General features: G+C 29.5%; 1 protein-coding gene, 1 long non-coding RNA gene and 1 pseudogene across 2 annotated transcripts in view; 1 reads left to right on the top strand and 2 right to left on the bottom strand.

Annotated features, from left to right (window-relative positions):
• LOC114130636 (homeobox protein six1-like) overlaps nucleotides 1-3890 on the bottom strand; it is a 47830-nt gene extending 43940 nt beyond the window's left edge. The window contains exon 1 of the mRNA XM_050205870.1: nucleotides 2693-3890. Within this exon, the coding sequence (XP_050061827.1) occupies nucleotides 2693-3447 (755 nt within the window). The 5' untranslated portion in view covers nucleotides 3448-3890. The remainder of the gene's footprint in view (nucleotides 1-2692) is intronic.
• A 4299-nt stretch (nucleotides 3891-8189) lies between these two features.
• LOC114130635 (testis-specific serine/threonine-protein kinase 1-like) lies at nucleotides 8190-12614 on the top strand (annotated as a pseudogene).
• Nucleotides 12615-23397: 10783 nt separating this feature from the next.
• Nucleotides 23398-25334, bottom strand: LOC126552091 (uncharacterized). Its single transcript, XR_007605941.1, has 3 exons — nucleotides 24934-25334; nucleotides 24499-24698; nucleotides 23398-24418 (listed from the first exon to the last, which is right to left on the bottom strand). It is a non-coding gene; the product is annotated as an uncharacterized LOC126552091 (long non-coding RNA).
• Nucleotides 25335-25807: the final 473 nt, after the last annotated feature.

The following is a 25807-nucleotide window of genomic DNA, read 5'->3' on the forward strand; positions in this document are numbered from 1 at the left end:
ACCGGCTATATTTAACAAGGGATAGTAAGAGATAATATTTTAGTTTTAAAATTATTTTTCGTAAAACTGAATACTGCTTTTATATTTTGAATTTATCTTAAAAAGGAGTCCCCATATGTGGAAGTCAAATGAATAATATAATAATGTAATATATATAATAGATAATGATGACGTCTCGTAAAATATTATGTGTGTCCGAAACTGCCGATATCATCTGGAGAACATGTACAACGCGAATATAACTTATTACGAGCATATACCCCGTTGAGTTCAGAGCATATGATAAATATGATTTATCGAACTAATTCCAGTGATTTAGCCCCCAGAGGACAAAAACGAGAGGGTAGTTCTGTGCCCAGTGGGGTGCTATAAGACGGCATTGTGTGTAATTTCTATAATAATATAATATTATGCCATAACCACACATGCAGAATATACAGTGATAATCCAACATGTGTAATGTATAATCGTTTCATTCACTTTTATGTAGGTACTTAAACGATCAACATCCGTATTAATGAAATTCGTTATCATCCGGAGGTCGTTGTAGCCCGTTTGGCTTATTACGCCTTGTTTACAATATTAAGTTATCGCTTTGTCGCGGCTATATTTTTTTGTCATTATCGGCGAATTAACGTCTGCAGTCTACATAAATCTATAGTACCTGTTTATAATACTTCACAGAGAGCTCTATTGTGACGGGTTATAAAAAAAAAAAATACATTTTGATTAGGGTCATTCGCTAATCATATTTTTTCTCAGGGCCAGCTACAATATGCTTCCGGTCACCAGTATATGAGATTTTACAGAAATGAGTTCTCTAAGAGAGCAAATGATGAGGTCAATATGACCTTATCAATAAGAAAACAATACATTTTTAGTATAATCTATAGTATAATAAAATGCATCATGTTTATCTTATTTTAAATTCATTAAATTATTAAAAAAATATTTCAGTATAGATATATAAATAAGTAAAATTAAAAAAAAAAGTTTAAATCTATTCAAATTTTTTAATTATTAATTTATAATCACTTTATACAGATAAACTATTAACTTTAAGTTCTAACTGATATGAGATTAATTTAATTTGTCGCTTATTTCAAAATAGTATTTATTTATATATTTTATTACTTGACCTTAATGTTTCGCAATCGTTGTAGGTATATTTATTATTTTTATATTACGATATTTCAATATTTGTTAAACTATATTTATCTTAAAACGATGCATTATTCTTACAAATAACAAAATTAAAGTTATTATGATTTTGTATTTTAATTTAAATGGTATTCAAAGTTTTGAAAATTTAACATTACTTGTAAATAGAAATCACAATATAAGATAAATGATTTTATAGGATTTTATTTGCCTGCGTTTCTCTAACTTAAATAGATATTTTCAATCTAAAAACTTTTAAAGATATTCAAAATTTAAATATAATATTTATTTTAATTTTTTTTAAATGTTTTGGTAAAAGTGTTGAGGCTTTATAGATTATGCATAGTTATAGGTATATTATAACCTTTTGGTTAAAATACAAGAATTATTATTTTTATTATCCCATTTCAAATCGCAAGTCCAATTAAAATATAAATTAATTTCTCAATCGATAAATATTGAATAGTAATATTCGTTTTATTCACATTAATATTTTTACTGTAAAATAAACAGAAACTTATACAAATCAAAATTAGTGTATTTTATTTTTATAAATGCCTAAATTGTTTTTTCTTCTTATCATTTTTTTTTATAAATAGTATCTATTTTTATCATTTTTTAATTGTATTTTCAATACATTTTTTTCTGTCCTAATAAACGTATAAACATTGAACTCACATTTAACTGAATCATGTGCTTAAAGTACAACTACAACATTTTAGTTTCTGAGAATCTATCCATAATAAACATAGCAGATCCTACCAATAACACTAATAAAATAATCCTCAAAAATTATTTTATTTTTATTCATATTATTCAATATATTCGCTATAGGAGTTTTGGTTTAAAATAGAGCACTTTTATCTCATTGCAGAAGCTTGATAACATCTAATTAGTAATACATAAATATATAGCTTACACGCTATACTAGTGATTATGTTTTTAATAAAAAAATTGCTATTTTAAACAAAACTATTTATAAAACACGTGTCTAATCTATAATCGAATATATGGAATCAGTGAAAAATATATAATAATAGTAGGTATAATTGCTTTTACACAGATTTCGGCTAGGTATGCTATTTCAAATCTCCAATATTTGTAAATTTATTTAAAACTGATTTCTTAAGTAGCCACTACCTATATACGTGTATATATATATATATATATATATATATATAGTAAGTTATGCGGAGATGATGAAAATATTTTGTTACAAGTTTATATGTATCAAACTCTTTAGGAAGTGTTTCGCGGTTGCGTTCAGGGAGCATTACCGGGCCGAGTTAATTTTCCAGTAATACTCGTCTTCCGGGTGCGCTCGTCACACAATATTGTTAAGTGGTAATTTAAACATTACCACAAGAAAAGCTGGTATACAGTTGCAGTGAGTCAAACATTTGGGGCGTTTTAACGGAATAGGTTTAATAATAACATTGGATATTATATTTTATAGAGCTACGTAAGAAGGGTATATATAATATACATAATATTAATATATGTAATCAATAAAACGAAAACCGTCACTCACCCATCTTTCTGTTCTGCCGCTCTGTCTCTTTGCCTGCGGTTTTTGAACCAGTTGGACACCTGGGTTGTAGTCAGTCCAGTGGCCTCGGCCAATTCCCTTTTCTCCCTGGGACTCGGATACGGGTTGCTGGCGTACCATTCGCGTAACACCATCCGGGACTTTTCTTTAAAACAGTAGCTGGTTTCTTCGCCATCCCATATGGTCCGAGGCAACGGGAACTTGCGACGGACCCGATACTTGCCGACGGCACCCAGCGGGCGACCCCTGAGCTTCTCGGCCTCCACGTAGTGCGCCTTGAGCCACAGCGCCTGCAGCTTGGGGTGGTTGTGAGCGGAGAACTGGTTGCTCTCCAGCAGACGGTACAGCTCTTTGAAGTTACCCCGGTGAAACGCCACGATGGCCTTTGCCTTGAGCACGCTCTCATGCTTGTGAAGTTTGTCACAACTGGGCAGCGACCACAGGAACCTGCCAAGCCGCTCGATGTTGCCGGACTGCTGAAGCACCTCGCACACGCAAGCCACTTGTTCCTGGGTGAACCCGAACGACGGCAATAGTGGCGTCATGGCGCTACCTCCTCCGGCACCGCCGCTGCCACCACCGCCGCCCGACGACGAACCCGGCGAATGTTGTTGGGGTTGACTGGCGGTGCTCGCGTGGTGAGGCGATCCTTGTAGCCCGCTTATGATGCTGGGCCCACCCGGATGGTCCACGTTGAAACTCCCGAAGTTGCCTGCAGTACCGCTGCCGATCAACATCACTGCTGTGCATTCACTCGACTCAACGACACGACGGCATGACACGACTGCAGGACACGTTTAGATATGTGTTATACGAGCAGCTGATTATATGCGAGGTACGCGGATGTGGTCGCAAAAAAAAATATTTATGTACAACGAACGACGGAAGAATTTAATATCGGAAGTCGAAACCCGTAGTGAGTATACCGAGCGAAATATAATAATAATACAAAATATTATCGAGTCATTTATACGGAACCGAACGGACGGAACGACGAGGACACAATAGACGCGAGTCGATTCGCGACAAACAACCGTATGCTACAATAATGCGTTTGTATTATAAGAAAAGTTTATTATTATCACTTTTAATAATATCTTTTCTCCCGACGATCGCGCGATCTGCTGTGCGTGTGTACAACGTATAGGCTTTGCGGCCGACTAACGCGACGACTACAACTCCCGGGCCAGCCAGCCAGACGACTCGACACACACGTACCCCACCACCGATATCGTCACCGCCGTGGCTCGGTTACCGTGGTAACCACTGCCGTTCGCGATCACATTAGCCGATCGGGTAGGCGGTTCCCCCGATGGGCGCGGTCTCTAGGAGGTGGTGCGCGTTTAGTGTTGCTGCTGCCACCGCTAGTAGAAGTACTAGTCTTCGGTCGTATGAGCCGAAGACTCGTAGTTCATAGGTATAGGTAGTATATATATAGATCCTATGTATTTTAATGTTCAAATTATTATTTTTTCGACCAAATTAATCGTGAGAATGTGGGATGGAACGACAACGCAATATACCTACACATTCACACACACACACACATATATATATATATATATATATAAATATATATGCGTGCATATGTAGGTATATATATAACATTACTATACAATTACCAGTATTTAACGAAAAAAAATCGTGTGAAATAGTTCTTCCTCTTTTTTAAAATTTCCGTAGCTAAATTAATAGATAGGTATAAGAATAGGTAATATTTATATATTATATTATATGTATATTCTGTGACGCGTATACGTTTTTGTGCCTATATGTCAATTATTAACAGTTTCAATTTGTTGAAGATCTGATTTTAACTCGATAAAATGCAAAAAAAAAAAAAGAGAACTTTCGTTAATAATAAATTAATAACATTTTTCACAGTTTCGATGTATATTATGTCCCTATAATTTTGATTTGTCAAATTTCACATTTAAAATATTATACTTACATGCATGTAAGTATGTAATACATGTATTACCTACAAGTCTTACTGCAGAAAGTTGCTTGAGTATTATCATGTAATAAGTATCTCATCGGAAAACTCAAAATTGACATCTCAATTTTAAGCCTTTAATATACGTCTATTTTACGACTTAAAAAACGATTAGCAGACATTTATTGTAGGTATTGTTTTGTTTGTATACCTTAAGGGTAGTTTACAATGGAAATCAACTGGGAAATATATTTTAATGGGTTAACTTGATTGTTTAAAACTTTATATCAGTCGTGGGTCGAGATATTACAATCTCACGGGTTGCGATCAATATAGACTTGGTGACATTTGAAAGTATATCTCATGACACTATTCATATATTATAAACAATTTTAAAGCTATGAATAAAATAAAAATCAAATTTTTAAAAAAAGTGAAAGACTGTCATCTCTGTATACATAATGAAAATAAAATAATAACTAATATTCAACAATTGCCATGAAACAATTTTTTGGATATCTATTTAGCATTTAAATTCATGTTACACAATTTATAATTTTCAAAAATCAATATTTTTAAGTATTAATATATATAATATTATGTTAGTCATATATACATTTTATTGCCATATTTAAATAATAAAAATACTACAAACATATTATATTGAACTTTTATTTTTTTCTGTTGCCTTAGGTACTAAGTGTTTTACAATATATAGTCTGTAGCTATTTTCTCCAATAATAAATAAAGAATATTTTTGTAAATATATTTTGAAATCATATTATTGAAGTAATTGTAAAAAATGATTTAATTATGAATTATTAACAATTAATATGTTGTTATTATACACTTTATAAAATATTTTAGCAAGAAATAAATACTCATTCAAAAAAATGAAATAATACATATAGACATTAGGTATAGACAGATGAATAATTATTTTAATTTTTGTAATTATCTACAAATTTTTTTTTTTAAACGCGGATTCGGGATCGATAATACTCGTATAATATATATATTGTAATCTTAGCCTTAATACCTCTTTATACTTCGGTACATAATATTCCTTTAAACCTGTATAGTCGGCTAATTCTTGCAGGAAAACGAACATAATTTTAGTTCAAAAGAAATATGTGAAGGAATAATTTCTAACTAATTATGCATAAAATTAAAAACCTAACCAAGCCTTTTTAGTGGTGGAAAATTGATAGTGGAGAAAAACTGTATCTAATTACTAGGTATTAGAAGAAAATGGATCCGCTTCTAATATCAATGAGAAAACTGTTTGAAAATAATTATAATTCAAAGAAGTTTTGAGTTTTGACATTCTAATTTTTAACAATTTTTTATATGGACTTTATAAATTATAGATAAATATGTTGGCTATAGATGAGATTTTAAAATGTAATTTAATATTACAGAGTAGTGACCGTTTATATTCTACATTATACACCGATACTTTATAAACTATAATTTTTTACTTAAATAGCTTGAAAAATTAATAAATATTTTTAATAAAAACTTATCTAAATAGTTACTATTCTTTATGAGAAATTATGAAATGCCAATTTGTGAATAATACTTAAATATAATAATATTATATGACATAGTATATAATATATATTATAACTTCAAACTTGTAGTAAAATTCTCATTTTTTTCTTTTTCAGAAAATTACTATTATTTACTATTAATAATTATTAGGTATACACAATTACATTAAAAATTATTATTCCATTAAAAACGTATAATCATTATTAAAGATCTATACGAAAGTATAAATAAATCAGTTATTAAATATGTGATGTAAAATTGCATTAGTTATTTTAAATGAATTTCGTTTCGTGAATATAAAGGAAAATATATTTTTTATTTTTGTTGTATTGATTTTATATCGATAAATCAAACTAAAAAAAAATTCTTTAGACAATGTTCTATGCGTAATTTCTGATTTATTCGTACACATGTAGTAGGTACCTGTGGTCAGTTAATCGCATAACCGTTATTTAGAGCTTTTTTTTATTAGACCTATTATAATAATAGATATAACATTCTAAATTATTTAAAATAGCTTGACATCGATTACCTGCATTTTTCATAACCCTACTTCTAATAGTCAATCATTAAAAATAATTACTTGAGACTAAAGATGACACTAAGAAAGTGTAGATGAGTAAGAGAGCGGTGACTAGCAATTTCCGTCGTGGTTACTGGATTTCTGGCGTTACCATTAAATAGTATACTGTTAATACCTACGTGATTTTCACGGCACATTTGGTTTAGTTGTTTGATTTGTTTTATTTGAAATCATGTCACGTTAAAATTTTATGAATTGTCGCTTAAAAAAATACACCGTAAAAGAAACGGCCACTATAAAACAAAACAGAATATCCGCAGTATCGTATAGATACAATATTACCAGGTAAAGCTGTATTTCAAAAACACCATCGGAAAAGGCAGATTTGCAGGACAAGTTAAATACTGCAGTTTAACATAGGTAAATAACGAAACCGTTGGCTTTACAGTAAAATTCATGTTTATATTATAAGTATATTAAATCAATTTACAATGTATGAATAGTTAAAAAAATAGCCTTCAATTTATTATTTTAAAAAGCATTGAGTTTGTTGAAGGGTCCACGTAGAATTATTGGCCAAATTTCCCGAACGTGCTTAAAACAGAAGACAACTTTTAATGGTCACAGAACGGGCCGTCCTGTTTGCTCTTCGTCCGACCGTCATTCGTCCCTCGATTATTATTATTGTCATCATTATTATTGTTTCCAATAAAAAATGTTTTTACAAATATTTTTATAAATTTGCTTAAAAATGATTTTGCCAATGTTTTTACAGGCATTTTTACAAATAATCTTACAAATTTAATGTTTATACAGACATTTTAAGATTTACGATGAACATTTTTGTTTATAAATGGTTGCTATTAGTTTCAATAATAATAATCTGTATGTCTGCCCTTTGTTTGTTGCCATGGAAACAATTATGTCTAACCATCTATAAATAAAAATTTCCATCGTAAATTTTAAAATGTCTGTTTAAGCCTTAAGCACCTCCCGGGGTTGGGCCTATTATTTTTTAACTTAGCCTATCTTCTGCCCATAGGTATAATATACCTATCTCGGTACCAAATTTCATCGCAATTAGTCTAGTCGTTTCGGAATGCATAAATGACAAACTAACAGACAGACGGAAATCCAACGAATTAAACACACAGTTTGAGACATATAAGAGCCAAGAGGTAGAATTTTTAACGGGCTACGAAGTGAAAGGGTTCACCTAAACAATTTTTATAATGTTATTAAGTATTAACATTAATGCATCATTATAAATGTAATATAACTGTATTAATAAGTTCTTACCCTTAAAAATAATTTGTGTTGCCCAAAAAAATCGAACAATAATAAAATAACGCTTTTTCACATAATTATTTTTATAATTTTTAAATAATGTAAGATACATATCAATAGGTTCATAATAATGTTTCAAATAATGATTCAAAAGTTTGGAAAATAATTGTAAATTTTACATGTTCGTATGTCACGTTTAGAAATTGCGACATGTGTAAAATTGTTGAAAGTACGGTTCTTACGTGGAACATGATGCATTTTTCTATTTTCTCAAATCGTCCCAGCAATCGAATATTTTCATTGTCTGGATATAGCACACAGAGACTTTAAACCACAAAACATATTACTAAACCATCAAAATGAAGTAAAAGCGGCCGATTTTGGATTGTAAAATTTTTACAGAAAATCGTTCAGCAATAAACGAACATTGTTGCTAACTCGTTGCGGTACATGGATGTTTATGCCACCGGAAGTATTGATGAGTTCAAAAACGGATATAACGCTAAATTCTTCGATATTTGGTGTATATGGGTGAGACGCAGCTTAAATTTCTAATAATTCAATTTTAGTAATATTATATTGGATCATACATATTTTGTCGTTGTTTCTCCGAACTGAAAATAGGCGAAAATAGAAAACTCATTTTCCAAGTATATTATATAGTATATACACTATACAGTACACTATATACTATATACAGTATACACTCGTTGCGAAATAAATAACACTACATTTCTATACCAATATTTTGACTCGCAGGAAATGTATACTGTACTTATATCGAATACTTACATATTACTCGCTTTGTGATAACCAAACATAGAGGCCTAGTGCAGTTAATTTTGTTGTGTTATAAAAATTCAAACTAGTTGGGCGTGTGTCAAAACGATTAAAACAAGTGTCACAAAGATTACATTGCAATATCTTATACAAATCACGAGAAAAAATACGCACGGTTTTGACTATATTACTTTTCATTAAATTTTAAAATATAATAATATACATTAAATCAATATAGGCGATTGAGGATAAGCGTGTTATGTACTATAATGTAGGTACTATGTTACTATGTCATATACTATAATGTAAGTAGGTACTTTAATGGAACGTATAAATTATAATTTTTTTATCAAATCAGTTACAATAATAATAGAAGATTTATTTTCATCGAATAGAGTAATATTAAGTTTTATAATGATATTATAATATTTAATTCTGTACAATATAAGTATATATATATACTCACTATACCTACTCACAATCACATGACAAACAACCGTTTCGTAAAAAACATTTTTTTAAAATTTCAAAAAGTCAAAAATTAAGTTAAGAGAATACAACTATACATACGATATTTAAGTTAGGTAACAATAATAATATATTCAAACCGCAAAGTTTAAAGTTGATAAAGAAAACAAATATTAAATATAATATTAATTAGTGAATTAGGATTAAAAGAGTTGATTTACTGTTTTAATCAGGTCAACGACGTCATCGATTATTGTCTATTCTGTGATGGATTACTATATATTAAGAAACATAACATAAACTATATTATATTTCAAGCATTATAGCTATTACTCTTAAATCTTAATATACGGGTAGATATATACTATATGGCATAAACTTATGCCACTTACGGTATACTATTTAACTATATAATATAGTCAAAATCTCGTCTAGATTTATGTATGCACTTACAACGGCGATGTTTAAACTAAAACGTATATTATGCTATAAGGCATTATACAGTGTATTGCGCTTAGTTTCTATTGGTTTTTTGCGTGAGTGATTTACGGTTAAAACAACTACCCGAACCGTACAAGTAGGCGCTTTACGAAACAGTTATTAATAATATTACGGCGTGCCGGCTTACTTATAATACTACTTACAGTCTCCTGACCACGCCATTGAGACCAAATGACTACGACTACGTTACAGGAGGCGTGCTGCATTATATTATTATTATGCTGATCGGCCAGGTGTCGTTCGACGACGGCCGTGTTAAACAGATTGTCGCGCAACAGGTGTCGGACGACATTGTTCTCCTCCGACCGATGTACAACCGAACGGTTTCCTCGTCGGCAAAACGGCTTGTACGCGACACATGCTCGAACCAGACGTACTATAGCGGGCACGCATCGCTGTCGTCAAACATTAAAAATGGATGACGACGATCAGATTTGAGACGATGAGTTGGTCAACTTTACGGTTGTTTTCAGATTCTAAAATACTAACAAATCTAAAAATAAATCTAAAATACCCAACTCGGAGAAGTATAATAGTTAATCGATCCATAATTTTTAATATCCAAATCGTCCAAATCAAACCGTGATATATATTATCTTTATTCGTATTTGTTTTTTCTTTTGCTTCTAAACAAATAAAGTTTAAAAAAAATTTAAATGACAGTACTTTACCGAGGAAAAATATAGTATATTACTAGTATATTAGTTTGTGATCGTTTAGTTTACCGCCTATTACAGCTGTTCTCAACCTTTACGTATTCGCGTACCACCTATACGTTCTACACAGTTTGAAAATATTTACGTACCATCTGACCACTTTTTTTTGCTTTTTGGTTATTTATAATGTATACGTTTATGTTTTTTATAAAGAGAGATTTTCTTCGCATACCACCTATGAGCTTTCCACGTACCACAGGTTGAGAACCGCTGGCCTAAGACCTGGATTAAAATATTATCATGATGCTTGCCTAATATACAATATGAATAAGTTTTAAACAAATAAAAAATCTAATCAGTTGCAGTCAGATAAATACTATTTAACATTATTAAAACGTGATAGTATCGACAACATCGATAAATAATAAAACATTTAGTCGATGTTTATAAAAAAAAAAAATAATAACAATAATAAAATCCATAATGATATTACTATAAACACTCTTCATATTATACACATATTTTATAGCAAATAATTTATTGCATTCCAATGTGCAGTGAAATATGTAAAGTGAATATCATTATTTTATACTTTTAAAACTATATCGGACAACTTGACTTTATATGCCAAACCTGTTTAAAAATAACGGAGGCACCCTTTATTATAAGTAGAGTTAATACCACTCGGTAGCGGAATATTCTTTCAGTCGATATAATAATAATCGCAACAAAGAAAGATTTTTACATCGTCTACCTGAAAATCGAAACAAGTTCTTTGATAAAATGACACATAAACATTATTGCGGTTGTTGTAATTATATTAAATATACATAATAAGTGTATATTATATTGAAAAAAAATATGTCGTAAAAGTAAATAATTGTTTATTTGTACGTAATTATATAACTGTGGTAACATTGGTGTTTTTTAAATCTTTTTTTAATTCATTAGTGAGTCATGAAATAATATACTATAAGTACATCGTTGTCTCGGGAAAATGTAACCTTGTAGTATTCATTAAAAAAATGCATATAAGTAGTAGAAGAATAAATTAATTGTATATAAATAGATGGTACCTAACCTAACCTCATCTTGAAAATATAACCATTTTTAATGTTCCTCAATAGTAAATTATAGGGAAAATTACGAAAGGTCAATTGTAATTTGTAAAACAGAATTGAAATTTAAAGTGTTAACATAATTACTTATATTAATAACTTATTATTAGGTAAACCGAGTTTATAATGACATATTATCATTATTCATTAGCGATAAATTATATGAATAAAAATCACTATTAATGTATAAATAGATCATCAATAAAAAACAATTATAAATGAATCAATAGTTAGTAGTCTCCCTGGTGGTTCTAGAGGAAAATTTCCTTTACTAGAATACTTAAGTTAAAGTATCTTGAGACAGATATTCAACGGATTTGGATTTTTAACCCGAGTTTAAAAAAAACAAACTGAAAATAAGTCATTTAAAAAATGTTGATATTTATTATATCATATTATAAACATTGTACAATCTTCTTCGATTAATTTAATTTTTATTGTTATTTTTTAAACACAGTTTTTTAATTTAATTTTTTGTTTTATCCTTTGTTATTATCAGTAATTTTTTATCTATTGAATATTTTCACCAAAATACCCTTTAAATGATCTGCTCGATCATAACTTATCACAGCTATAAATAAAGTATTACCGAAAAAAAATTAAGCTATATAACACAAAATAAAAAATGAATATCGATCATATACTTGATAAGCGCAATAATAATACTATAATAATATTATTATCCATTTCACAATGATCGTATAATATTGTTATTTTCCGATTTTCTACTATCTATACATTGTAACTTCAAAAGTAGTAATAGGAGAAAAATCTCTAATTAATTAATCGTTTTGCCGTATTATTTTAAAACAATTTCGATTTTGTTAATTATAATATTATTAAAAATAAAGAACCTATTGACGAAAATGCATTTTCGTCAAAAAAATATATGCAATGTCATTAATATCCGGTGTGAGATCATTATTATTTAGAAAATACATTTTTCTGGACCAGTAATAAACAAAATAATTAATTAACCAAAACGATGAAATATCTCATACCAATCGATAAAAAAATAGCATAGGTACTTAAAAGTTATATATTTTAATAATTTTCTTTAATATGTTCAGATATTAGATAATCAGATTGTATCTATAAGCGATGTAATTTATTTAAATTAAGTAATATTAAAATTCGTATGTTAATTATTTTGTAAGCACCAATTCTAAAAACGTGTTTATTTTCAGATGAATAAAAAAAACAATTTAAGAGTTCCTGTATATTTTTGTAGTATGAAAACTTAATTAGTTGTAGAAGTAAAAGAAGTAGGTTTATTTTAATACAATTTATGTTTTGCTTATTTTCGGTCAAGCCTTTTTCTGAACTGGTAAAAACTCATTGCTTATAACTTGTTAATTGTTTTAACTTTTATACATACGTTTTATGTCCTGAGAGCCTTATAAAATATTTGAAACAAAAAAATATCAGTATAAATTACTTATTTTAAACTTATTTGAGTCATCTTTAATTTATTTACTACAAATTAAAAAACAAAACACTTATTAATTGTTATTCAGTTATATATAATATAAACTCACGTATTTATAAATTGTACGAGAAAAACATTTAAGCGACATCTTAAGAAAAAAATTAGATATTAGATATTATTATATTTCATGTAATATTATTATTATTTACGAAAATATAATAAATATATATTATATTTATTTTGAAAACCGTTTCTTTTCGCAATTTCGCAATCACATCTGCAATACTATGTGTGGATACATTTTACAACCATTACCATTTATTATTATAGTTGGGGATGGAAAAAATAACAGATAAATTACCCGTGTTTTTATATAAAACGCACAGAAACCACTTTGGTCACGATTAATAAAATTTCATCCAGTGATAAAAGCTGTACGAATTGGGAAGATTTATTTTATACGGTTTCGTTCACGGTGCGGTGATTTTTCTACATAGTGGTTTTTTTTATGTAGACTAAAGAAAAATCATCTTTGAAAACCGCTGAACAAACAAAACTTGATTGTACTTACTGACCCGTAACAATACAAATGGCGGAAAAGTTATGGTTTCCGGACATTAATGGCGGTTCCCCTATCATTTTTATTCTATTTATTTGGAACAATCGTGTAAAATATAATAAATTTAAACAATTATAATATATAACTCCAATGATCATTTATCTTCCATAAATGTTTGTCATTGTATTTCTACGATTGTGCAAAAAAAAAATACTTTTCAACTGATAATTCATATTTTTATTAGTTTCACAGAGAACACATTAAATGTGCAGCATAAATATTTGATATATTATATTATTGTATTTTAATACATATCTACACATGTATTTATTCTTATATATATCAATAATGAATTATTTTGTAAAATCTATTAGGTAGGTATAGACGTATATAGTATACTAAGTTGCAATAGCATAGCGAAACGCGTTCTATCAACATTATTGATATAATATTAAATATAACTAAACTATATGCGGTAAATATAGTAGAGCATAATACCGCATTTATTATGTAATATTAAATAAATAGTATTAATATAGTAGCAATTGGATAATATAATAATCTATAAAATTAAACAAGTGTTAACAAAATATTAAGAAAACTTGGCTTACTAAATGTTTAAATGTATATCTCATTTATGAAACAAATCGAGGTTTTTTTAATTCATTACATCATCTTGTAATACCTACTATGTAAAGGATTATTAAAGCCATAGGAGGTACGATAATATAGAATTAAGATCGTTGGAAAGTATCGCGAATTATATTGAAGGACATTAAAATTAAATGAAAGTAATAAATCCGGACATGCAGGATATAACGCCTTGTCGCCTTTTATTAACTTGTGCATTAAACAAAATATTCATAGTTTTGCGTTTAAAATTAAGTGGCTAATGACTAAAAGACTATTATGTTAAGGCTGGGTTAGATTGACGATAAAGAAGTAGTTGCTGACGAGTTGAAGTTAACGTGTATTTTTTACGTATACACGATAAAACGTAAATACCATCTTTGAATACGTTCAAAGAATTCAACTAGGCTAATTTGTGAGGGATTTCTAAGAACGGAACAGAACTCTAATATCAGTCTAACTATAATAGTATGGTGTATATGTATAATGTTTTCAGACACAGCTCGATTTAAAACTTATTCGTATTACGAATTTAAAAAACAAGACTTCATGTGCTTTCGAGCTTATATAAATTCATTTTCGAAGAAAACCTTCTATAATCTTATAATATAGATTTATGAACTTCCGGTAAAATTGATCGATGGGCATTAGGTACACGTCATAATACTTTTTCATTGTAATAACATATATTGATCGTACATAATAAACAAAGTGAACTGTTTTTGTTAATACATTTAAAAATATAGTTGCTGGTATTTCGTGGACTTTTATTTTTAGATAATTTGATATTATTCATCATCATAAAACATAAAACAGTATTGTATAATTTTTTTTTAAATTTTAAATATTTTCGTTCGTGAAAAAAAAAAACAGAGTAGATTATCCTGATATTTTGGAAATAATATAAGAATATTTAAATAAATTATTATTTGTTTTATTCCGGAAAAGAATAAAATCATAGACTCAAAATTGTCACCAGATACAATAGGTGATATAAGATAACCGCATAATCATCAACATATTTTGACTCTTTCAGAACTATTTACAGGCAATTTTTTTTAATTATTAATTTATGTTTGATACCATTATTGTTTTTTGTTAAAAACACGTACTAAACATATTTCAATATAATATTATAATCGTTTAAAAGTCATTGAAGTTAAAAAATATAAAAAAAAATACATCGTCATAATTTTGTTTATAAATGCTTAAAATAAAAATGTTGGCAAAATGCAATGTTAAACGAAAAAAAAAACAAGAACACTAGTTTCTGCTATTCCTAGAATAAAAGTCGTATTCGTATAGTATACTTTTCGTAATTCTTAAATAATAAAAAAAAAAAAAAACAACATAATTTTAAGTGAAAATGGTGAACTTTGGGCATAGAAAAATAATATATGATGTCGTCTGCAGCGTGCGACTATAATAACACAATAATATATATTACTAATGTATATAAAAAGTGTATAATTTTAATACATACCGAATACGCTCGTTTCGAGAGTTTACCGAATCCGAAAATATAGCGATTTCGACGACGTATACAATGCATAAAACGTATATTATTATCATACGATAATAATGATCTTATATATTATATTATTATGTTCTCGACGGAGCGTCGTCGTTGTCGGTGCGGGACGCCACGAGGATATTATTATAAAAGGCGAAGGAGGCGTTTGTTATTGATGTCGACGAGTGCCACTTGTTGATGGGGCGACGTTTAGAGCGGATAATGCGACGACGATGACTTGATTTCAGCCCTAAATACGCGTGTTTAATAGTCCGTCCCGCGGGCATATCGTATATACCTTTTTATATACTCGCAACACGTATAATGTATACATATTTGTATAGCGTTCGGTAGTAGGACTTACCGAATATATACGAACGGAATACACCGCAGCTCGCTACCGGCCCCCCCGGGATCGCACACAATACGATTGATATTACCACGATCACAAGGCACAAAAGACGGCATCGTTTTTCGGTGGAAGAAAGGAAAAAAAGGAATAATGTGACGTACTATACGCTGCCCGTACAATATATATATATATATGTCATTATATATGACGCATAAGTATATTATTTGTAAAATATAATATATGCGACGACGATAGTCGATAGGTATTTTACACGCCTCTTACACAATAATAATATAATACTCTCATCACACACATATTATACATTATTCTGGATCATATATATATACAGTGTGATTCTCCAAGCATACTCACCCTCGTTTTTCTGATGCATTTATATTTATTTGAATTTTTATACCAATTTAGCAGTGTCCTGTGACGATAGAAATATCTTTTTTTCGAATGAGAACTTTTCACTGTAAATTGTTAAGCAGTTGTTTTTTTTTTGAAAATGTTGATGTACCAAAATTAAAATTCGAACGAAGAGTTTTTGAGTTATTATATAATAGTCGTAAATAATGATTTTACAAAAGTATAAAATAAGACCTAGTATTTATGACACTAGAACAATTCGTATTAATTATAAAATACCAGAACAGATTAATAATATTAACTATTACGATTTTAAATCATTATAGTCCTTATAGATCCAGTGGCGTAGATAAGATTTTTTTCTGGGGGGTTTATATTATACTTATGATACAAATTATGAGATATTAGTACTTCGTTTTTATTTTGTTCTAACCATTATATAAAATATTTTGGTTTTAGGGGGGGGGGGTGAAAACCCCTTACTTCACCCCCGTAAATACGCCACTGTATAGACCACATAAGATCTTCCTGACCCATTGTTATATTATATCATGAACTTAATATTGTCTTTACCTAGAAAAAGTTCAATAACTCAAAAACTACTCTTCGGAACTTTGACTCATATACATGAAAAGTTACTGTTTATAAGAAGAAGTGAAAAACCAAGGATACTTTCATTTCCTTATGTTTCTATCGTCACTCTTTGAATGTTGTAAAAACATCTAAGAATTTGAAAATATTGTCAGTGAATATAGATACTTGAAAATTCCTATAAAATCAGAATAAATCGGAATAAATTCGTTATTTGAGGAAAACAAGGAACGTGAACTTATTCGGCGAATCGTCCTGTATACCTAATATGTAAATTATGATAATTTCTGTTCTCCTTTTTAGGCCATCACGGTGTATTTTTCGTAGGGCGGAGAAATCCGAACCGTATAATATATATATACCATATGCGTATTGTGTGCAGCGGTTACCGCGGTCACCGAAAAAACATTCGCCGCGCGGTGTATAAAGGACAATATCACGGTTGTATGTACTATATTATTATATTATTATTGTTTGATTTTCTGCGACACGTCCCCGTTCCGCCGTGCGTGTGTTACATATATAATATAGTCATAGGTACCTGCATTATGTTCGTTTCGAGAACGAACGTTTTATATTATTTGTACATCGCATTGTATTTTATTGTGCGCGGATCGACCGCTGTGATTACTGATTTTACTGGAACGAGGAAAAGCCGCCGGTTCACCTGGACTGTGACGTCTTCTTCGACATAGCCGTGCCGCCGCCGCCGCCCGAAGACGGGGGTACGGCGTCTGTCGCGGCGGCGTCGGTAGCACACGCGACATCAGCTGCCCTTTTTAAGAACGTTATAATAATAATAATAATAATAATAGCTATACATTAGTATTATAATTCACGTGAGCACCTACTGCGCTACTTAACGCCGACGTCTCGTTAATTCAGTTCAAAATCGGGCGCGCACGTACAGTAGGTCGTATACATATAAATGGTATAATAATATAATACTTTTGCACCCTCCGACGCGAACACATTATATTATATTATTATATAGGTATAGATGAAATGTTTATCACCTTTGTTGTGTGTTAGATGGTTTCAAATCGTCTCATTCGATGCGCTGCTGTATCAGCTATATACAATATACATACATACATTTTTCGTTCGGGATTCGATCTGCAATATCGCTGCATGGAGTTTAGAACAGTGTTCGATATATTATTATCTATATAATATGATTTTTCCGTGTATTTTATCTCATCTAGATAAAAAAAACTGTCGTATTTTAAAATTATCTAGATGATTCCTCTCTGTATTCAAGACCAGATTTAACGGATTCAACCTTACCGAAAGATAGTAGCAATAAATCACCTATTTTATAATCAATGTGAAGATTTGATTTTTTTTCTTTCATGTATTATTGTACAACTGCTAGCATGACGACAATTGGAAGGGATAAGAAAGAACTGCAATTCTAAGAATTCTAAATCCTGCTTAGACTACATTTTCTACATTCCTATCATTATTTCTAATAAAATATGCATAACCTTTGCAGAGCTTCAAAAATAACTCAAAAGATAGCGGTTACTTTTTTAAAAGCATTACGCCATCATCTCAATCATCAGATATTGGTCTTAAACAAAACGGTCGCAACATATCTATAAACATACAAGCCCAAATCTAAAGAAAACGATTCTAATACTATAAAATATGTATTATAAATCAATACTTCATAGTTAAATAAATAATACTAATATTAAAATATTGCTTAATGTTGAAAGTCAAATTCTAACGATTCGAAGAAATCGTCTGTACGACAATACATTTGAAAAATTATAGCTGTATACACTATAAGGTATGTGAGTATATATATATATGATGATTCACCATGCGTTCTCATTTTTTTTTACCATTAATAATTAATTAATTCTCGTTTTAAATTCAAGATAACATCTATCTTACTGCTTTATTAAACCATTTTTTAGGACTAATATCAAATGTTTTGATATTACAGAAACTACTTGTTTAAAAGTTGATTTAGATGCGTCAAAATTTCAAAAATAAAATCATCTGCCTTATAGTTTACAGTCATTTAAAAAAAAAAAAAAAAAGAGGAGTTTGTACTTAGTACCACCACAGGACACTGCTTGAATAGTATAAAAATCTAAATGATTTAAAACAGATAGTAGGTATATAAGCGAGTTTAAAAAACTCCAATTTTCAAAATTTGAACAAATTTGAAACTCATTACCTAGCTATACTTATTATTATAATATAGCTGCGCGTACTATATAGAACGCGTTATGTTACCAATGCGACATATATTATAATAATAATATATAGGTACCTATACTTAAAACCTATACCACCTAGGCGTATAATACGCGTCACATGCCCGACGGTGACTGCAATGATGGCTGCGGGCAGCCACGACGACGATGAAAAAACAACAGTAGGTACCTATATACGACCATCACAGCTATACGTGTGTATTATCATATGCGGTCGGCCTGGTCATCGTCGGCTCACAGTGTCAGTGGGTGGCTGAGAAACGAGTAGTTGAAAAAAAAATAATAATAATAAGTGCACACGAAATGTAATTCAATCGGAGGCCACGGCCAGTTGGCGTACAGTATACGATCCTCCGCGAGCGGGACGGCTACCGGCGGCGGTGTAGGTGCCATGTACGCGCGCGCGTGTGTGTGTGCAGTCGACGGCGGCGAAAGGGTTCGGTGAAGGTGAGGTGGGAGTGGAGTCCACGTAGACCAGCCACCCGTACTTCCTGAACTTATCGTGTTACATGCCAACACACACACACACACACACACGCATTCATTGCCGAAAACAAGTGCCTACCTGCTGCACAACCGCAACATTCCCATACACACACACTCGCACACGACCGTGGTACCTGTATGCCGTGTGACTTTGTGAGCTCTCGTGTGTGTGTTGTTACTTGTTACATCACGGAGGCTCCTGCGACCGAAGTATGAGTGCTGTAGCACACGCAGTGTAGGCGATAAACTTCTCACGGCGAAGACGTATCGTAACGCAACGGATGTGGACCGCGAATGCGTTGATTTTTATTGTTGTCGGTGCCAATATAATATATTATAATGCGGTTGGGTTCGAGCGTTTTTTTTTTAATTTTTCAAGTCAGTTATTTTAGAGCCGATTTCCGTTAAAAATCATTAATTGTATTCATCGCCGAGCACGCCTATCCACCGTTTTCCTTCCTCGGGTTTTCAAAATTTTATGCAATAAAGACCTCGTTTTCAAATTCTTGTTTTTTTTTTTTTTTTTACTACTCGAGTAATAATAGTAAGCTCGTGTTTTGTATGAAGACACAGACTTTTGTTTTTCAAACGATTATCATCCCTATATTTTTCTACTATAAAAATGTTAAGCAGGTAATTTTCCTCGTCATTTTGACGTATGGAAATCAAAATTTTAACAAGAAATTTCGAGTTATTTAAATGTGTGTACACTAAGGACAATAATTCCATGATAATGAGATGGGAAATATTAAACAATAAAATAAATATGCAATGTTTTAAAATATAGTAAATACTTTAATACCTACTAGATAAAATGTATAAAATATATTTTATATTTTTTGTAAAAACCATTTTTAAGGAAAATATTATCCTAAGTATAGAATAATGTTAATAACTCAAAAACAACCCATTTAAATTTTGATAAATATCTACTTAACAATTAACGTTAAAAAAAATAATTTCTCATTTGAAAAATAAAAGTTTGGATCGCCACAAATTCCTAAAGTAGTACAAAAAGATTTCAAGAATTTTAAATTATGGTTTATTAGGTATATTTAAAAATTCCAACAATCAGAATATTTTAATAAGTTCTTTATTAAAAGTGGTGCTATGGTTGGTAAATCATTCTGCTTACATATGATGTGTCCGTGATCCATTCGTATTTTTTCTCGTGCAAATAAATTACACATTTTATACGCTCATATAGACTTCATGCTTTTAGACACGTCTCATCGCATTATACAGAGATACTTAATTTGCAAGATTTGTACAGATAATGCGACAGCACCATACGACCGTCCTTACTGCACTACTGCACGGTCGATGCAGTGATAAGACACTAATAAATAATAATTATATTTTTATACTTAATATGTATGTATAATAAATAGAAGCCAAGTCTTATTGTATTATATATATAAGTGATAATTATGCAATTATTATTGTGATCACGTACAGTACACTTTGTACTTTGTTGCGCATTAATTGGTATGCAAATAATTTGCCAACGACTTAAACATATCTTAGTTAATCGGATCTCGAGAAATTTTTATGGATGAAATTTATCAAAGGCGTGGGTAATATTAGACTTAATGACACAAAATCGCAACAATACACAATGGTAATAAAATATTTGACGTGTTGTCTTTAATTTAGATAACCTTCTCCAGAGGTAACAGAAAAATTAATATTTTCACTATCGTAATTTATATATTTTTATCAACTTAATGAATAACAAATTGTATTATGTACAGGTAATATCTATTAAAGTGAGCTTATAACTATAATAATATAGTATAGACATTTATTAAAGAAGAACTCTATTTTAATTATACCAACACTGATAACCTATGTACGCAGTATACATAACATACTAGGTAGGTAGTTTAAGAATTATAATAACTCAATCTTATCTGCTGCAACATGCGTTTTTTTTCAGAAAAATATGCATATAAAATAATATTTATAATTATATTAATTACTGTTCAAGAACTAAATTATGAATATTTTTTAAACTTTATACCATAAAAGTACCAGCTGTACCTTATTTATATAACTTATTTATAAGTCTGAATATTTAGGTCAACAGTTAAACTAGGATTTTGGAAGATATGGCCTAACATATATACAGAAGACACTATCAAAGCATCTGGTTCAAAGTGTACTGTGATCTTTGATTGACAACTTGTTATTTTAATCATACAATGATTTATTTACTAAATTCATTCGTTTGTTATATACTATATAATGAACAAGTAATGAGTAGAATACGGATTTTTATATTTATGCTATTATTTTTGCCAAAATATGTATAAAAAAAAATGAAATTAGTTAACAAAAAATCTATATCTAACATTTATTTTCAAAATTTGAATCACATAAAAATGAAAACTACTGAATAGAAATACAAATGAATGAACTAGGGCAACTTTAGTCAATAGATGATAGTAGATTGTATAACATATTATAATATATAATATCACTATATAGTGATATCAAAAATCATGTACCTATTTTATCTATTACGATTAATGACAGATTGTATACAATATTTGCAATAGAATTATGAGTATTGTCCATATATTTATAAATAGATATACCTAATACGTTTGAGTAGGTTTTATTTAAATTAGGGTATTTACGTAATGTTAATAATGAGTTATTTTCAAAATATTATGACGATGTCTACCTTGTCTTAATGATCATTAATTTTTATTCCACATTTATGAATAATGAATTTTGCGTAGCTGTATAATATCAATTAATAATTAGTGTTATTAGTTTTGAACTAAGAAAAAGAAAGTTTAAAGAGAAGTTATGAAGTCCAATGACAAATGAGCACTGAATTTATAATTCAAACTTTTTTATTCTTATTGTAATGTTAAATCGCAACTTTAAGTAGTAAAGTCCACCTAAAAATATATAAGTATGTTTTAATAAAAATAAATAATAATTAATATGATACAGCGATTTCCATTTATTAATAAATCCTTATTTTTCTTGTCTTTATTAAACTATAAATTATAGCTTTTGCAATGTATACGCGTATTGTATTATTTGTAAACATGTTTTTTTTCTATTAACGATAAAATTATATTGATATGGAACATGATACTTTGACAATGATACTTTTATTTAATAATAATAATAATAACAATATAACAAATTATTCCAATATACAATAGCTTTATATATGTATATATTATTTACATTATAATATCTTGGAAATTATATTTTTAACTAAGTTTAATCATTTTTCTTTAAATTAATATAAGTTTTATTTTTATGTAAGTTTATAGAGTCTTCTAAGCACATCAAATTTGGAAATATTAACTAATTAATTGATCAATAATAAATTATTATGTTTATTATTAAACTTTAAAAGTACAATTCTAAAATATACCACGTCAATTATTATTCATAAATACCATTTTCACCGATTAATCGACTTAATGTAAACTATATATTATATTTTACTGAAAGACCAAATCATATTGCTTAACTTATATTTTTATCATTTATAATTTTATACATACGTAATAAATAATAAAATTATGGTACCTAATCACTAATCAGTATTAGATACTCATGATTATTTTACAATAAATTATTGGCTATAGAAACAATAACTCTGTAATAAAATATTATTAATATTATTATTATTTTTTAACAGAAATCAAATAGGTTAAATAATATAGGTTTTTAAATAATAATTTGAGTAAACAATTAAAACAATTCAAAGCGTAGGTACTATTTCCATTTCGGCTTTTTAGTAGGTATATAGATTTTATTAGAAATGATTGAACTATTAATTTGTTATAGATACATGGTAATTATAATAGGTACTTAAAAATGTACAATATTTTCTATAGCCTCTCCATATAAATTCATCACATTACATCTATGCAAAACTGTACCGTAACAGGTGAATGTAACGGGTGCTCTTTTTTTACGGAGGCCGTCAATCAGTCGACAAACAGGTGATTATCGTGCGAGGTCTGGTCGCTCGCTGGTGGCGATGGCGGAGTCTGCGGTGTCTGCGGCGTTCGAGGCATTTGCGGCTGAGGCTGAAACTCGACGGTAGCACGTCGTATGACCAAGGTGGTTTGATGGATTGCTCGACATTGCCGGCCTCATCTTGGCGACAATCCTTTGCGTCCCACCAAGACGCGCGAAACGCCGTTTTTCTAACTAGGTATACTGTTACCCACGGTATATTATATAGAAAAGAGTCGTTGATAATCGTAGCTTTTAAGAATTATCAATATAACAAAATAATATGTGATGTAATCTGTAGGCTATCCAAAATTCGTCTGATAATTCATTCGTTGTTATTCATTAACACCTAGGAAACATTTTTATTATATATAATAATATTATACTAGCCAGCAAGTAAAAATATGTCAAATTAGATTGTCCGTGGTTTGGCCAGCCTACATAAAAAAATAAGAATGATAAATAAAATTAGCAGTGATTATATTTAAATCATACTGCATACGAGTCTGCTATGAATTGCCACATTTTATGTCTTTTGTGTCTTTGGAAACCGTCTCGGACGCGAACGTTCGTGGTCTGCCGTCTGCACACGGACAAGATAACTCCGAGTGAATAGTCTCGGTTCGCGGTACGTACTTACCATCCCCGTCCGCCTTCTCGGGCCCAACACCTACCGAAATCAGGGGTAACCAGGGTAACCATAACGCTTTTCCGTGACGGTTTACAATTCTGTGAGCCAAAGCAAAGACATAAAATATCAAAAACAAAATCTCAGTAAATAAAGTGAAATTAATTACAGAAAAATTTACTTTTATTAGTCTATTGTTTGTATCTATGCCGTTATGAGGTAAATAATGCACAAGACAAGTGTAGAAATTATAACTTAATTTTAGAAATAGTGCATTTTTTCTTCGTGGAATTTAAATTTAAGAAATATTAAGTTTTGGATATTATCGCCTCCTTTACAATATAATGAAAACCACGTAGGTATAACGTGACGGCAAATTACCTAAGTCATATTAAAAACGTTGTGGTAAAATTAACATGAATACAAAAATATTTAATACATCTACTATTATCGTTTCTATAAGAGCAATTATATTACAATTTCAATGTATTATTCAAGATGTTGTTTTTTATTGGATTCTCTCGTAGCTTTTGTATATTTTTATTTTTTTCTACTGAACCAGTGTCTTATATTATTATACTAATACAACGGTAATGTACACAATTTGATATAGTACCTATTACATACTCTGTCGATGTGATATACAATTTATGTTTCTTTTGTTGTGTTTATATCATCTTTTTCGCACACAGTAGTTTGGCACGAGCGTGTAGTTTGTATATGCATGGACATCAGACACGCAGTTGATTCAACCAAATGCACTCTTTATTATATTGTTATCCATTCAAAGTGAGTTGTCCCTCGTTGCAACAAGGACCTATTTCTATCCCGTTAAAAACCATTGAAAATCATACATACGTTAGAAATGTGAGATTATAAAATATATTTATATTATTTTTCAACTTTTAGAACCAAATTAATGGTTTTTTTAAAACAATAATCTTAAAATAAAAATTTTAATCGATTTTTTAAATCGATATAAATATTATAGTCATTTCAGTTGGTTTAGAAACAAAATGTCATAGTAGGTCGGAGAGATATTAAAAAATTATATTAATCTAACACAAATACACAATGTCAATATTATTTATTTCTATGAAAAGACAGCATATATATTATAATCTCACTGGAAATGAATAATCCGCAAATTAAAAAACCAAACACAATGCAATAGTATATATTATATTTAAATTTGTAGAAAAATATATATATATATTTTTTAATTTAATAAAACCAAACTATTTTTTCTTATTCTAATAATAATGGGTAGACATTTTTCTTATTTTCATCACTACTCATAAATCTATGGAGAACACTCTAGGCCCTAGGGATATAAAAAAATATTTTTAAACAAAGTTTCCACTGTATAAATAAATAATACTGTAATTTATATAGTGTATACTGTATACCTATAATACAATAAATCCAATTCGTTTAAAATATCAGTACTGTTATAAACATTTCTACTTGTACAGGCTAATGACAGGTAA

Source organism: Aphis gossypii, chromosome X (assembly GCF_020184175.1).
Source record: "Aphis gossypii isolate Hap1 chromosome X, ASM2018417v2, whole genome shotgun sequence".
In the NCBI taxonomy this organism is placed as follows: Eukaryota; Metazoa; Arthropoda; class Insecta; order Hemiptera; family Aphididae; genus Aphis; species Aphis gossypii.